Source organism: Oncorhynchus kisutch, linkage group LG3 (assembly GCF_002021735.2).
Source record: "Oncorhynchus kisutch isolate 150728-3 linkage group LG3, Okis_V2, whole genome shotgun sequence".
Classification (NCBI taxonomy): Eukaryota; Metazoa; Chordata; class Actinopteri; order Salmoniformes; family Salmonidae; genus Oncorhynchus; species Oncorhynchus kisutch.
The window spans coordinates 21,310,082-21,326,776 of NC_034176.2; the positions used below are offsets into that span (position 1 = coordinate 21,310,082).

Here is a 16,695-nt window from a genome sequence, read left to right on the forward strand (position 1 = left end):
TAGTCAATGAATGGCATTCACAAATTGTTTGTGAGAATGCTATTCATTAATAGGTGCCAGGCACACCGGTTTGAGCGTGTCAACGTCTGCAACGCTGCTGGGTTTTTCACACTCCACAGTTTCCTGTGTGTATCAAAAATGGTATACCACCCAAAGGACATCCAGCCAACTTCACACAACAGTGGGAAGCATTAGCGCTAACATGGGCCAGCATCCCCATGGAACGTTTTTGACACTTTGTATAATCCATGCCCTGACAAATTGAGGTGGTTTTGAGTGCAAAAGAGAGTGCACCTTAATATTAAGGCAGCAGGTAGCCTAGCGGTTAGAGCGTTGGGCCAGTAACCGAAAGGTTGTTGGTCCAAATGCCCCAGCCGACAAGGTGAAGAATCTGTATGCCCTTGAGCAAGGCACGTAACCTTAATTTGCTCCAGGGGCACTGTACTACTAGGGCTGACTGTAAAACAATTAGGGTTGACCCCAATTAGTCGTTTTTGTAGAGAAGTAGCAAATAAACATATATTTTTATGGCACACGAGACACCTGTCTGATTCGCGCCCATCTCGGTGAACTAATCCATCGCGGAGGCCAAGACTGTGGCTAAGATGCACAATGCGTGTCTCTCTCCAGAATGTGCTCTCTCCCTCCAATTTGTGCACATTCATTGTTTCATAACTCCATTGTGTGAGTTGTCTGTTATACTGTATGTAATGGGTAATTGATACACACTATCACCAATTGTACATTTACTGTTAATTCCTATCATTTCTATTCTAAAATGTTTGTTTTGTTATAGTAATTTCTGTTAAATCATTAATTTACTGTTCTCATTGTCAGAGGGGACACGTTGTTTGCAGACCACACAACCTGTTTACACTTGTGAGAAACAAGTTTTGGTTAATTTCATTTCATTCATTCCAGAGTTTTGTCAATTTAGTTATCTTTTGTGTGGAGCGCTCCTGTCAATGTTGAGTAAGGACATGCACCTTATTATGTATAGGAGTAGTCCTTTAGGCTACCTGGCCTGCGCCCAAATGTAGCCATACAGTAGTTAATTTTCTGAAATCACATAGGGTGTCTATTTGGAAAAAATGCATTTAAAAATGTCTACCAATCAATTGGTGGAAAGAACAGATGACTTTCGGTCAATCCAATATATTTTTTGTCGGGGACAGCCCTAAAAACAACACATTTTCACTACACCTAACCGGTGTATGTGACAAAACTATTTCATTTTTTTTTTATGTATACCTACATTCAGATATAGATCTCTCTGTTCAATATCACTTAGCCTTCCATTTCCTGACCAGTTTTCTGGGACAGGGATGTCGTTTCTATGTACCAATTTCTAGGCAAGTTCACTGCAATTGAGGCTACTAAGCTCATGAAACTGGTCTGCAAGATTCTTGATATGTTTAGCAAGTTCAGACTCCATGTCATCAGATAAGACCTTTTGTGCCTCTACTACTCTACTACTCTATCATAGCTTCTCTTACGCACAGGTACATGTTTGTTTTCCTTTTTGTCAATCTACTTCAGTGTCATTCTCTTATTTTTATCATCCATTGCTGCTGCTTGTACTTCTTCCCTTCTGTCACTTCCTTGGCTGCTCTTTCAATAACCTTAATGCTTGTTGCATGATATCTGCTCTGTAACAAAAATGCGTTCATATGCATGACACAATGCAAAAATACTATTCGTATTATGCATCAACCTGACACAAATGTCATCATAATTTGTATGGCGTATGGTGGCCATTGGCTCAACTTACCCCTAGGCAAACATTTTGACTATATTAGCCCATACAGCTACAAGGATGCACTTTCATGCTATGTTTAGGACCTCATCTTGTAGCTTATATATTGACTGGCTTTCATCAAGCTTCCCACTCAAGAAAAAGCTTCAAACTGTAACCAGTGCCTGAAATCTGGTTTGGGTTATCAGTCAACCTAACAGGGTAGTTACAAACATGTTGATGATGTAAAGAATATTTGCTGGTCTACGATGTGTAATGAGGAGCAACCGGATGCTACACTTGACACATTTATGAAATTGTCTGTCCATAATACAGACTTCTCAGACTGCTCTGCCTTAACAGCACTATCGACAAGGCAGGTCCTACAGGCCCTTGTTTTGTCGCACCTGAACTACTATTCAGTCATGTGGTCAGGTGCCACAAATAGGGACTTAGGAAAATTACAATTGGCTTAGAACAGGGCAGCACGGCTGGCCCTCGGATGTACACCAATAGCTAAGATTAATAATATGTATGTCAATTTCTCCTGGCTCAAAATGGAGTAGAGATTGACTTCATCACTACTTGTATTTGTGAAAGGTATTGACATGTTAATGCACCCAGCTGTCTGTTTGAACTACTGGCACACAGCTCAGACACCCATGCATACCCCAGAAGACATGCCAACAGGGGTCTCTTCAGTCTTCAAATCCAGAACAGACTATGGGAGGCGCATAGTACTACATAGAGCCGTGACTGCATGGAGCTCTATTCCGCATCAAGTAACTCATGCAAGCAGTAAAATTTGATTTAAAAAAACAAAAATAAACCTTATGGAACAGCGGGGACTGTGAAGAGAGACAAACACACGTGTATACACACACACACACACACACACACACGATAGCATACGCACTATACACACACGTACACATGGATTTTGTGTTGTAGATATGTGGTAGTAGACTAGTGGCCTGAGGGCACACTTAATGTGTTGTGAATGTATTGTAATGTTTTTTAAGCAAGTTGAGGTTACAACTGCCTTAATTTAGCAGGATCCAGCAGCAGCTAATGGGGATTCATAATAAATACAATTAACTAAGGGTTGAATACTTATTGACTCGAGACATTTTAGCTTTTCAATTTTTTTTAAATAAATAAAATATACATAATTCCACTTTGACATGGGGTGTTGTGTGTAGGTCAGTGACACACAATCGGAATGTAATCCATGTACTGTGAAGTCCTGTGTATACTGTATATGAAGTAACACATTTAGGGCCATTCTCACCCAGACCACATTAGAGTAGCTGACCCTCAACTGCAGTTTTTATAACTTCCTCTTCGTATGCAGTCACTACCATGTCTAAAGGTTTTTTTCCCCCACTGTATACAAAATATACAATTGCTGAGATGGCACCTTTCTCACCTTCTGTCATGTAGCCTGAGAAGCAATCCTCTGCTTGTTATAGTCATTGGTTACGCAGGAAGAGTTAAGTGAAAGAACAGACGTAGCCACCTGTTTTTAGATTTCTATTGTTGTGAAAATTCTACACAGGGACACTCGAAGTCGATCTTAAATTAATAATTTTTTATTAACAGTTAACTGGAGATGTTCCAATAAACTTGATGCACCATAGAGCTCCTGACAGATGTGTACTATCGGGGCAGTCCCATTTAGATCTCTTATATCCTGCTTATATACACGTTACATAGGCATGATTTAACTTATTCATCATTCATAATTCATCATTAACATTTGGTTCATGCATGTGACAGACCAATATCTCACAAGGCTTCTTGTCTCCAAGCTGAGACCTTGAAACTGAGATCCTTTCGTTCTCAAAACAAGGTTCTGGGTGTACTGACAAATTGCAGATACTGATAGTGAGGATTCGTTCAATCAGTTACTTGCATGAACACAGAAATTGGTTATTAGAAAAGCACAAACGTAACATTTTCCATCACACTATGCTTGCCTTGAATAGTGCAGTTTTAAGCTCTCTCGCTTTCTTATTTGTCTGAACATGTTTATCTTTCCTAGATCATTCTCTTCCCCATTTCCAAATCAATCCCTATCCATCTGAGAGCTATTATGCTACCTGTTTCTTTTGAATACTTTTTTTCATGTAGTCATTCATGCATCCTATATTTATACAGGTGATGCCCGTCTGATCCTTTTCGATGTAGTCTACACCAGTACCTATGGGTATGGGGTCAGAGGTTAAGTTGGTTTTAATCCTTTCTCTGTTTCTCAGATAGGAGGTGGGAAGAACATCCACCCAGTGGTGACCAAGGTGGCCGAGGGTGTTATTGAAGAGTCCAGGGCTCTGCGTCTCCAACCCTTCAACGAGTACAGGAAGAGGTTCAACCTGAGGCCCTACACATCTTTCTCTGACTTCACTGGTAAGACTACATATTTAGAGTTTTGGAAATTACGATGATACTAAAAGCTTCTATAGAACCTTTTCCCGGCTGCATCATAAAAGGTTGCATGCGCAGTTGGTATTGGTATTAGTCTTTTATTAGGATACCCATTAGCTGTTGCAAAAGCAGCAGGTACTCTTCCTGGGGTCTACACAAAACATGAAACATGACATAATACAGAACATTAATAGATGACAATAGCTCAAGGACAGAACTGCATCAGTATTTTATTTTTGACAAAAGGCACATGTAGCCTACATATCAATACATACACACAAACCGTTCATATTCAGAAACCTCTTTGTTTACGAAGCAGTGGATACAATCACAATGTCATGAGAGGATTGATTACCTAGCAAGCCAAGGAGGGGAGGAAAAATATCCCAAATAGAGCTAGATAAATCCAGAAATATAATATACTTGTTGATCATAGCTATAGCTATTAGTCTTGCTTGTTTTCATGGTCATCACTCACTCATTGTTAATTTTATCAAGGTCTCGACTAGAGGTCGACCGATTATGATTTTTCAACGCCGATACTGCTTATTAGAGGACCAACAAAGCCGATATCGGCCGATTCTTTAAAAAATAAATATATATGTGTGTATATATATATACACATGTATGTATGTATGTGTATATATATATATATATATATATATATATATTTTATTTTTTTATTTTATTTATTTCACCTTTATTTAACCAGGTAGGCTAGTTGAGAACAAGTTCTCATTTGCAACTGCGACCTGGCCAAGATAAAGCATAGCAGTGTGAGCATACAACAAAGAGTTACACATGGAGTAAACAATTAACAAGTCAATAACACAGTAGAAAACAAAGGGGGGGGTCTATATACAATGTGTGCAAAAGGCATGAGGAGGTAGGCAAATAATTACAATTTTGCAGATTAACACTGGAGTGATAAAAGATCAGATGGTCATGTACAGGTAGAGATATTGGTGTGCAGAAGAGCAGAAAAGTAAATAAATAAAAACAGTATGGGGATGAGGTAGGTGAAAAGGGTGGGCTATTTACCAATAGACTATGTACAGCTGCAGCGATCGGTTAGCTGCTCAGATAGCTGATGTTTGAAGTTGGTGAGGGAGATGAAAGTCTCCAACTTCAGCGATTTTTGCAATTCGTTCCAGTCACAGGCAGCAGAGTACTGGAACGAAAGGCGGCCAAATGAGGTGTTGGCTTTAGGGATGATCAGTGAGATACACCTGCTGGAGCGCGTGCTACGGATGGGTGTTGCCATCGTGACCAGTGAGCTGAGATAAGGCGGAGCTTTACCTAGCATAGACTTGTAGATGACCTGGAGCCAGTGGGTCTGGCGACGAATATGTAGCGAGGGCCAGCCGACTAGAGCATACAAGTCGCAGTGGTGGGTGGTATAAGGTGCTTTAGTGACAAAACGGATGGCACTGTGATAGACTGCATCCAGTTTGCTGAGTAGAGTGTTGGAAGCCATTTTGTAGATGACATCGCCGAAGTCGAGGATCGGTAGGATAGTCAGTTTTACTAGGGTAAGCTTGGCGGCTTGAGTGAAGGAGGCTTTGTTGCGGAATAGAAAGCCGACTCTTGATTTGATTTTCGATTGGAGATGTTTGATATGAGTCTGGAAGGAGAGTTTGCAGTCTAGCCAGACACCTAGGTACTTATAGACGTCCACATATTCTAGGTCGGAACCATCCATGGTGGTGATGCTAGTCGGGCATGCATATATATATATATTACAACTTTAAAAAAAATTGTAATAATGACAATTACAACAATACTGAATGAACACTTATTTTAACTTAATATAATACATAAAATCAATTTAGCCTCAAGTAAATAATGAAACATTCAATTTGGTTTAAATAATGCAAAAACAGTGTTGGAGAAGAAAGTAAAAGTGCAATATGTGCTATGTAAGAAAGCTAACGTTTCAGTTCCTTGCTCAGAACATGAGAACATATGAAAGCTGGTGGTTCCTTTTAACATGAGTCTTCAATATTCCCAGGTAAGAAGTTTTAGGTTGTAGTTATTACAGGAATTATAGGACTATTTCCCTCTATACCATTTGTATTTCATTAACCTTTGACTATTGATGTTCTTATAGGCACTATAGTATTGCCAGTGTAACAGTATAGCTTGCGTCCCTCTCCTCGCTCCTCCCTGGGCTCGAACCAGCAACACAACGACAACAGCCACCATCGAAGCAGCGTTACCCATGCAGAGCAAGGGGAACAACTACTAGAAGGCTCAGAGCGAGTGACGTTTAAAACGCTATTAGCGCGCGCTAACTAGCTAGCCATTTCACTTCGGTTACACCAGCTTCATCTCGGGAGTTGATAGGCTTGAAGTCATAAACAGCGCAATGCTTGACGCACAATGAAGAGCTGCTGGCAAAACACACTAAAGTGCTGTTTGAATGAATGTTTACGCGCCTGCTTCTGCCTACCACCACTCAGTCAGATACTTAGATGCTTGTATGCTCAGTCAGATTATATGCATATATCATTAACCATGTGTAGTTAACTAGTGATTATGATTGATTGTTTTTTATAAGATATGTTTAATGCTAGCTAGCAACTTACCTTGGCTTACTGCATTCGCGTAACAGGCAGTCTCCTTGTGGAGTGCAACGAGAGAGGCAGGTCGTTATTGCGTTGGACAAGTTAACTGTAAGGTTGCAAGATTGCATCCCCCGAGCTGACAAGGGGAAAATCTGTCGTTCTGCCCCTGAACGAGGCAGTTAACCCACCGTTCCTAGGCCGTCATTGAAAATAAGAATGTGTTCTTAACTGACTTGCCTAGTTAAATAAAGGTATAAAAAATCTAATAAAAATCGGCGCCCAAAAATACCGATTTCCGATTGTTATGAAAACTTAAAATCGGCCCTAATTAATCGGTCGACCTCTAGTCTCGACATCAGAATTAGCTATCCTGTGACAGAGCTTTTTGATGTCGGGATGCGTGCGCATCAATCAAACGTGACATTTGATGATAATCAGAGAATGGCTCTATGGAATCGGGTGCTCATCTGGGTAAAGTCATGAATCCAAAAAGACGGCAACAACCATATGTATTTTCTAATGCATAGTTGCTCTTTTACTAATGAAAAAGCTGACTCGTTTCAACCTCAATTGATGAAGCTTCGACAGACTGATTTGCGGTCGAAAGAGCACCTACAGTGCCACATGTTATTGTGTTACAGCCTGAATTTAAAATGTATTAAATTGCGATTTTGTGTCACTGGCTTACAATTCTTTATAAATTAATAAAAAAGGAAAGGCTGAAATGTCTTTACAGTTGAAGTTGGAAGTTTACATACACCTTAACCAAATACATTTAAAATCCCAGTAAAAAAATCCCTGTCTTAGGTCAGTTAGGAACACTACTTTTAAGTGTGTGAAATGTCAGAATAATCAAATCAAATTTCATTTGTCACATACACATGGTTAGCAGATGTTAATGTGAGGGTAGCGAAATGCTTGTGCTTCTAGTTCCGACCATGCAGTAATATCTTAACAAGTAATCTAACCTAACAGTTTCACAACAACAACCTTATACACACAAGTGTAAAGGAATGAATAAGAATATGTACATAAAAATATATGAATGAGTGATGGCCAAATGGCATAGGCAAGATACAGTAGATGGTATAGAGTACAGTATATACATATGAGATGAGTAATGTAGGGTGTGTAAACATTATATATAGTGGCATTGTTAAAAGTGGCTAGTGATATGTTTATTACATACATTTTTCCATTATTAACGTGGCTAGAATTGAGTCAGTATGTTGGAGACAGACCCTCAATGTTCGTGATGGCTGTTTAACAGTCTGATGGCCTTGAGATAGAAGCTGTCTCCAACATACGGATCTCTCTTTCTGGATGATAACGGTGTGAATAGGCAGTGGCTCAGGTGGTTGTTGTCCTAGATTATCTTTTGGTGTGGTTGGTGGTCGGATGGTGTAGGTGTCCTGGAGGGCAGCTGGTTTGCCCCCGGTGATGCGTTGTGCAGACCTCACTACCCTCTGGAGAGCCTTACAGTTGTGGGCGGAGCAGTTGCCGTACCAGGTGGTGATACAGCCCGACAGGATGCTCTCGATTGTGCATCTGTAAAAGTTTGTGTGCTTTTGGTGACAAGCCAAATTCCTTCAGCCTCCTGAGGTTGAAGAGGCGCTGCTGCGCCTTCTTCACAACGTTGTCTGTGTGGGTGGACCAATTCAGTTTGTCCGTGATGTGTACGCCGAGGAGCTTAAAACTTACTACCCTCTCCACTACTGTCCCATCGATGTGGATAGGGGGCTGCTCCCTCTGCTGTTTCCTGAAGTCCACGATCATCTCCTTTGTTTTGTTGACATTGAGTGTGAGGTTATTTTCCTGACACCACACTCTGATGGCCCTCACCTTCTCCCTGTAGGCCGTCTCATCGTTGTTGGTATTCAAGCCTACCACTTTAGTGTCGTCCACTACAGTTATGGATGAACAGGGAGTACAGGAGAGGGCTGAGAACACACCCTTGTGGGGCCCCAGTGTTGAGGATCAGCGGGGTGAAGATGTTGTTTACCTACCCTCACCACCTGGGGGCTGCCCGTCAGGAAGTCCAGGACCCATTTCATATTTTATTTCTTTCATCACATTCCCAGTTTGTCAGAAGTTTACATACCCTCAATTAGTATTTGGTAGCATTGCCTTTAAATAGTTTAACTTGGGTCAAACGTTTTTGGTAGCCTTCCACAAGCTTCCCACAATAATTTGGGTGAATTTTGGCCCATTCCTTCTGACAGAGCTGGTGTAACTGAGTCAGGTTTGTAGGCCTCCTTACTCACACATGCTTTTTCAGTTCTGCCCACAAATGTTCTATGGGATTGAGGTCAGGGCTTTGTGATGGCCACTCCAATACCTTGACTTTGTTGTTCTTAAGCCATTTTGCCACAACTTTGGCAATATGCTTGGGGTCATTTGGAAGACCCATTTGCGACCAAGCTTTAACTTCCTGACTGATGTCTTGAGATGTTGCTTCAATATATATACACATAATTTTCCTCCTCATGATGCCATCCATTTTGTGAAGTGCACTCGTCCCTCCTGCAGCAAAGCACCCCCACAACATGATGCTGCCACCGACGTGCGTCACGGTTGGGATGGTGTTCTTCGGCTTGCAAACATCCCCCTTTTTCCTCCAAACATAACGATGGTCATTATGACCAATCGTTTTGTCCCCATGTGCAGTTGTAAACCGTAGTCTGGCTTTTTTATTGCGATTTTGGAGCAGTGGCTTCTTCCTTGCTGAGCGGTTTTTCTGTAGATATAGATACTTTTGTAATTTGTTTCCTCCAGCATCTTCACAGGGTCCTTTTTTGCTGTTCTGGGATTGATTTGTACTTTTCATACCAAAGTACGTTCATCTCTAGGAGACAGAACGCATCTCCTTCCTGAGCAGTATGACGGCTGTGTGGTCCCATGGTGTTTATACTTGCGTACTATTGTTTGTACAGATGAACGTGGTACCTTCATGTGTTTGGAAATTGCTCCCAAGGACAAACCAGACTTGCGGAGGTCTACAAAAAATTATTTATTTTGATTTTCCCATGTCAAGCAAAGAGGCACTGAGTTTGAAGGTAGGCCTTGAAATACATCCACAGGTACACCTCCAATTGACTCAAATGATGGCATGGCTTTAGAAACTTCTGATAGGCTAATTGACATAATTTTCTGGCATTTTTCAAGCTGTTTAAAGGCACAGTCCAATTAGTGTATGTAAACTTCTAACCCACTGGAATTGTGATACAGTGAATTAAGTGAAATAATCTGTCTGTAAACAATGAGCAATAATACACTACATGACCAAAAGCGCTCCTAATCATCCCAAAGGTGTTCGATGGGGTTGAGGTCAGGGCTCTGTGCAGGCTAGTCAAGTTCTTCCACACCGATCTCGACAAACCATTTCTGTATGGACCTCGCTTTGTGCAAGGGGGCATTGTCATGCTGAAACAGGAAAGGTCCTTCCCCAAACTGTTGCCACAAAGTTGGAAGCACAGAATCATCTATAATGTCCTGGCATCCTCCACATCCAGATTTGTCCGTTGGACTGCCAGATGGTGACGTGTGATTCATCACTCCAGAGAATGCATTTCCACTGCTCCAGAGTCCAATGGTGGCAAACTACCACTCCTGATGACGCTTGGCATTGTGCATGGTGATCTTATGCTTGTGTGCGACTGCTCGGCCATGTAAACACATTTCATGAAGCTCACAACGAACAGTTCTTGTGCTGACGTTACTTCCAGAGGCAGTTTGGAACTCGGTATTAAGTTTTGCAACCGATGAGACTATTTTTGCGTGCTACACGCTTCAGCACTCTGCGGTCCCGCTCTGTGAGCTTGTGTGGCCTACCTCTTGGCGGCTGAGCCATTGTTGTTCCTAATGTTTCCACTTCACAATAACAGCACTTACAGTTGGCCGGGCAGCTCTAGCAGGGCAAACATTTTATGAACTGAAAGGTGGCATCCTATGACGGTGCCACGTTGAACGTCTCTGAGCTTTTCAGTAAGGCCATTCAACTGCGAATGCTTGTCTATGGAGATTGCTTGGCTGTGTGCTCGATTTTATACACCTGTCAGCAATGGGGTATGTCTGAAATGACCGAATCCACTTATTTGAAGGGGTGTCCACATACTTTTGTATATTGTATTGTATATATCCCACATATGCTGAGCACTTGTTTGCTGCTTTTCCTTCACTCTGCGGCACGACTCCCAAACCATCTCAATTTGGTTGGGGGATTTTGGAGGCCAGGTCATCTGATACAGCACTCACTTCTTCACAAATGCTTTTGGCTGTTTACTGGGCCTCAGGGAATCCAGTTTCCCTGTAAGTAGTGAGCGAGGCCTTTTGCATTTGAGACTAAATTCACTGTGATATCCAACTACATTGAGGCGGATTGGAGGTGCTTGTTCACCTTGTTTGTCATTGTCAGTATCTCACACCATACAACACAGCAAATCAAGAAGCGGAAGGACCCTACTTCCTCTGCAAGTGCTTGTGCCTCCATTTTGGACACAGGATTGTTGATCGTCTCTCTGGCTTCCAGTAATGCCTCTCGAACCTCAGAAGCCTGATACCTGATTGCAGAACACTTTGGAGCCTACTTTCCCATCTTGTGTCACTCCATGACTTCACGGTTATGTTCACGTGTTTCTTCAAAACACTCCATCTTTATGTGCCAGCTGAAAAGGTGAAGAGCTTTTGCACAAAAACCCAACTGGATCTTTTGAAGATTTGGCAGCATCTGCAATGACAAGGTTTAGAGTATGTGCTCCACATGGGACGAACGCGGCTCTGGGAATATTTTTTGAGCAGCCTGTCGTCTACTCCTTGGTGCTTGCCCTTCATGTTGGTCCCATTATCATAAGCTTGTCCTCTGCAATCTTCAAATGGAATCTTAAGCTCGTTCAGCTTATCTGAGATGACAGTGGACAGATTCAAGCCTGTTGAAACATTAACAAAGCCGAGGAAGTGCTCCTTGTTCTCTGGCTTTCCCTTTAAAGCCACGCTTCTCAGAATAATGGACATTTGCTCCTGGTGACTGTCACGTGTACAGTCCAAGATAATGGAGAAGTACTTTGAGTCTCTTACTTGAGTTACTATTTCTTCCAGAAACTTGTCACTCATCTGTATCAGCTCATTCTGTGTGCGCTTCCCAAGGTAATGAGTATGTGTCCCTCCATATTTAATTTTGCTGAGATTTTCCATAACGGGGTCAAATTTTGCAAGTAATTCAACCTCTTTTAGGAAGTTTCCATTATCTGGTTGGAAGACCTTGTCTGATGGACCTCTGAATGTTTCTTTCAGCCAGAGACTGGGTGATACTTATTAAATGTGTAAGGAGATCCTGCCATCTCTTTCAGCCTCAAATTGTAATTTGAATTTGGTGAAGAGTCTGTCCCCAACTTAGGCGCAGATCAAGTTCTCTCCACTTATTCATATTATCTGTGTGTTCAGGACTACCCTCATGGTGTTTCAGAATGGTGTTGATATTTGACCAGTCATTCACACCTTCCTTTATTATTTTGTAGTCTTTTGTAGAAAAGAGCTTACAGCAAAACCAATAGTTGTTTTTGGTTATGAAAGCCAGCTCCTGGTAATCTTTCCCCCATTTGACAGCTGTATCTGTAATATGCCTGAATGGAAACCTCTTCTCGACTTGTCTTTAGGGTCATAACAATCCATTCCTGGTTTGAATGGACCTCCGTACACCAACTCAGTCCTCATAAAGTCTGTTAAGACTGGTGGCCAATCTGCTGGGTCATTTAGTGGAGCAGCAACTGTTCTATTAGGGTCTGAGCTGCTGGTATCTGATGCTGGCTGTACACCTCTGGTTGTGCTAGTACTGGCTGAGGCTGCCTGTACTTCACCTGGGTCTGTGTTAGTACTGGCTGAGGCTGCCTGTATTTCACCTGGGTCTGTGTTAGTACTTGCTGAAGCCAGCTGTACTGGGTCTGTGTTAGTACTTGCTAAAGCTGCCAGCTGTACTGGGTCTGTGTTAGTACTTGCTGAAGCCAGCTGTACTGGGTCTGTGCTAGTACTGGCTGAGGATGCCTGTACTTCACCTGGGTCTATGTTAGTACTTGCTGAAGACGTCTGTGTTAGCATTTGCTAAAGCCAGGTGTACTGGGTCTGTATTAGTACTTGCTGAAGCTGCCAGTACTGGGTCTGTGTTAGTATTTGCTGAAACCGGCTGTACTGGGTCTGCGTTAGTACTGGCTGAGGTTGGATGTGGATCAACTGAGTCTGTGCTAGTACTGGCTGAGGATGCCTGTACTTCACCTGGGTCTATGTTAGTACTTGTTGAAGACGTCTGTGTTAGCATTTGCTAAAGCCAGGTGTACTGGGTCTGTATTAGTACTTGCTGAAGCTGCCAGTACTGGGTCTGTGTTAGTATTTGCTGAAACCGGCTGTACTGGGTCTGTGTTAGTATTTGCTGAAGCCGGCTGTACTGGGTCTGTGTTAGTACTGGCTGAGGTTGGATGTGGATCAACTGAGTCTGTGCTTGTACTGGCTGATGATCCAGCATCTCCTCTACTGACAGACTTAAGCAATTATAGATAACAATACTATTATTAATTTTATCAGCTGCATCAGGCCCATTCAAACTGGCTCCCCCAGATTTCCTTTTATACATTTTCAAATATAAAATACTATTTATACTCTGACTTTGCTGAATACTTGATGATTATTATTTACTGAGAGATGTGCATCCATATTTCCCAGTATGCCCAGCTAATCAACTTTTTAAATTCAATATATAAATCAATAGTCAATGTCAATCCATTGCTTTCCAGCTTGCATTAGTCCAGAGCTGTAACTGAACCTTGACTGAGAGACTAGATAATCATTGTCTTGTTTTAAAATTATTTGCACCTATGAGTGCCATCACACCCATATATTGTCTGAACTGGTTCCCACAGAGGTTGCTGCTGGAAAGCGCGGGTTTCATTTTGTGCACATGCATATAAACGCATGTTCACGCGCGTCACGGTTATCTTTTCTGAACTGCAGTTTATAAACACCTTTGCCCCAAATAGATGTATTTCACTCTCACTTTCAGGCACAAAGTCACAATACAGCCATGGAAGTAGCTGGCAAGCAAGACACAGATAGACCAAGATATGCTCTGCCCAACTAGGTTAGCAAGACACAGACTAGAGAGATGTACTGAAAGCTAGCATGAAGATATTTTTGAGAGGAGTTATGATAAAGATGTGCTTAATGCATCATTTTTTAAAATTTTTATTATTATTATTTCTTAATAAATACTCAAAGCTTGGCTTTTGGATATGAACTTCCACACCGGTGATGGGCAAATAATACATTCTATGAGTAAAGGAACAATGCGGCACATATTGTGCTCATATGCATATTGTGCTCAGGAAATAACGGTACTGTTATTTGCTGACATCAAACTTGGAGAGGAGAGAACACAAGTTTACCTGATTCCCGCAATTCTCATGGTGTTATATTTTTGTGACCAGAAGGCTAGTTCAGCTTTATCCTCTCATGGAAGTTGTAAACATTGACACCCGCTTTGACATGAGGGGGAGGTAGGGCCCTTGTGTAATTTGTGGGGCCCTACACAACTTCTGCAGTGAATGTATAGGGCTGACCGGCTCTGATATGGGGAGTTTCTCCCGTTATTCTCTGCAGATCATCTCACGCTCTGTCAGATTAGATGGGGAGAGTCGCTGCACAGCTATTTTCAGGTCTCTCCGGAGATGTTCGGATGGGTTCAGGTCCGGGCTCTGGCTGGGCCACTCAAGAACATTCAGAGACTTGTCCCGAAGCCACTCCTGTGTTGTCTTGGCTGTATGCTTAGGGTCGTTGTCCTGTTGGAACGTGAACCTTCGCCCCAGTCTGAGGTCCTGAGCGCTCTGAAGCAGGTTTTCATCAAGGATCTCTCTGTACTTTGCACCATTCATCTTTCCCTCGATCCTGACTAGTCTCCCAGTCCCTGCCACTGAAAAACATCCCCACAGCATGATGCTGCCACCACCATGCTTCACCGTTCTCCAAACGTGACGCTTGGCATTCAGGCCAAAGAGTTCCATTTTGGTTCCATCAGACCAGAAAATCTTGTTTCTCATGGTCTGAGAGTCCTTTAGTTACCTATTGACAAACTCCAAGCGGGTTGTCATGTGGCTTCCGTCTGGCCACTATACCATAAAGGCCTGATTAGTGGAGTGCTGCAGAAATGGTTGTCCTTCGTAAAGTTTCTCCCTTCAGCCAGCTCTAGGAAGAGTCTTGGTGGTTCCAAACTTCTTCCATTTAAGAGTGATGGAGGCCACTGTGTTCTTGGGGACCTTCAATACGGCATAACATTTCTGGTACCCTTCCTCAGATCTGTGCCTCGACACAATCCTGTCTCTAAGCTCTACGGACTATTCCTTCAACCTCATGGCTTGGTGTTTGCTCTGAAATGCAATGTCAACTGTGGGACCTTATAGACAGTGGTGTGCCTTTCCAAATCTTGTCCAATCAATTGTATTTACCACAGGTGGACTCCAAGTTGTAGAAACATCTCAAAGATGATCAATTGAAACAGGATGCACCTGAGCTCAATTTCGAGTCTCATAGCAAAATGCTTATCTAAGGTATTTCTGTTTTTTATTTTTAATACATTTAACTTTTCTAAGAAACCTGTTTCTTTTTGTCATTATGGGGTATTGTGTGTAGATTGAGGATATTTTTTCAATACATTTTAGAATAACGCTGTAACGTAACTAAATGTGGACAAAGTCAAGGGGTCTAAATACTTTCTGAATGCACTGTATAGTGTAGTTTAACATGATTATTTTATGACTACCTCATCTCTGTACCCGACACATACAATTATAGGTTAAGGTCCCTAAATCGAGCAGTGATTTTCAAACACAAAGACCAGGGATGTTTTCCCATGCCTCGCAAAGAAAGGCACCTATTGATAGATGGGTAAAAATGTTAAAAAGCAGACATTGAATATCCCATTGATTATGGTGAAAAGTTATTAATTACACTTTGGATGGTGTATCAATACACCCAGACACAACAAAAATGCAGGTGTCGTTCCTACTTCAGTTCCCGGAGAGGAAAGAAACCACTCAGCGATTCCAATATGAGGCCAACGGGGACTTTAAAACATTTACAGAGTTTAATGACTTTGATAGGATGGATCAACAACATAGGTTAGTATTGTGGAGTAACTACTAACTGACAGAGTGAAAAGAAGGAAGCCTGTACAGAATAAAAATATTAGAAAACATGCATCCTGTTTGCAGTAAGGCACTAAAGTAAAACGACAAAGTGTTATGTTTGGGGCAAATACAACACATCACTGAGTACCACTCTTCATCATTTCAAGGTGGTGGCATCATGTTATGGGTATGCTTATCATTGGCAATAACTTAGTTTTTTTTTTATATAAAGAAACTGAATACAGCTATAAGCACAGAGAAAAACCTGGTTTGGTCTGTTTTCTGACACTGGGAGACCCAATGACCTAAAACACAAGGCCAAATATACACTGCCGTTGCTTACCAAGACGAAAGTGAATATGTCCCTGAATGGCCGAGTTAGTTTAGCCTTAAAACGTGCTTGAAAATCGTGTGCAAAGCTCTTAGACTATTGACTTAGGGGTGTGCATACTTATGGGGTGTGCATACATACTTTCAAATTTGGGCTACACACTCACTGACACGTACATGTTGTTGTTTTACTCTAGGACGCCCACAGGCCTCATAAAACTAATCCGAAGGCCCCCCAGTACCAGTCAAAAAATGTATGGAAGTACAGTATATATGGAGACTGTTTAGTGACAAAAATGAGGGTAAAAATACATGTAAAAAAAAATAAAAATAAACTTCCTTTAGGTAGTCCCCAAAAATGTTATTTAATGCGTTTGTATGGGCTAATAGCAGTAAATCCAAATTATTTTTTATATATATATATATATATTTCAAAGGGTATTTAAAAATCTAAATCAAATAGCAAAATAATCCT

At 41.7% G+C, this 16,695-nt stretch overlaps 1 protein-coding gene across 2 annotated transcripts in view; it reads left to right on the forward strand.

Annotated features, from left to right (window-relative positions):
• The window catches only part of ptgs1 (prostaglandin-endoperoxide synthase 1), a 57,339-nt gene that overhangs the window by 39,139 nt on the left and 1,505 nt on the right, over positions 1–16,695 (forward strand). For both annotated transcript variants that reach the window (XM_020469828.2, XM_020469835.2), the window contains one exon: positions 3,994–4,141. In XM_020469828.2, coding sequence (XP_020325417.1) covers positions 3,994–4,141 — 148 coding nt within the window. The remainder of the gene's footprint in view (positions 1–3,993; positions 4,142–16,695) is intronic.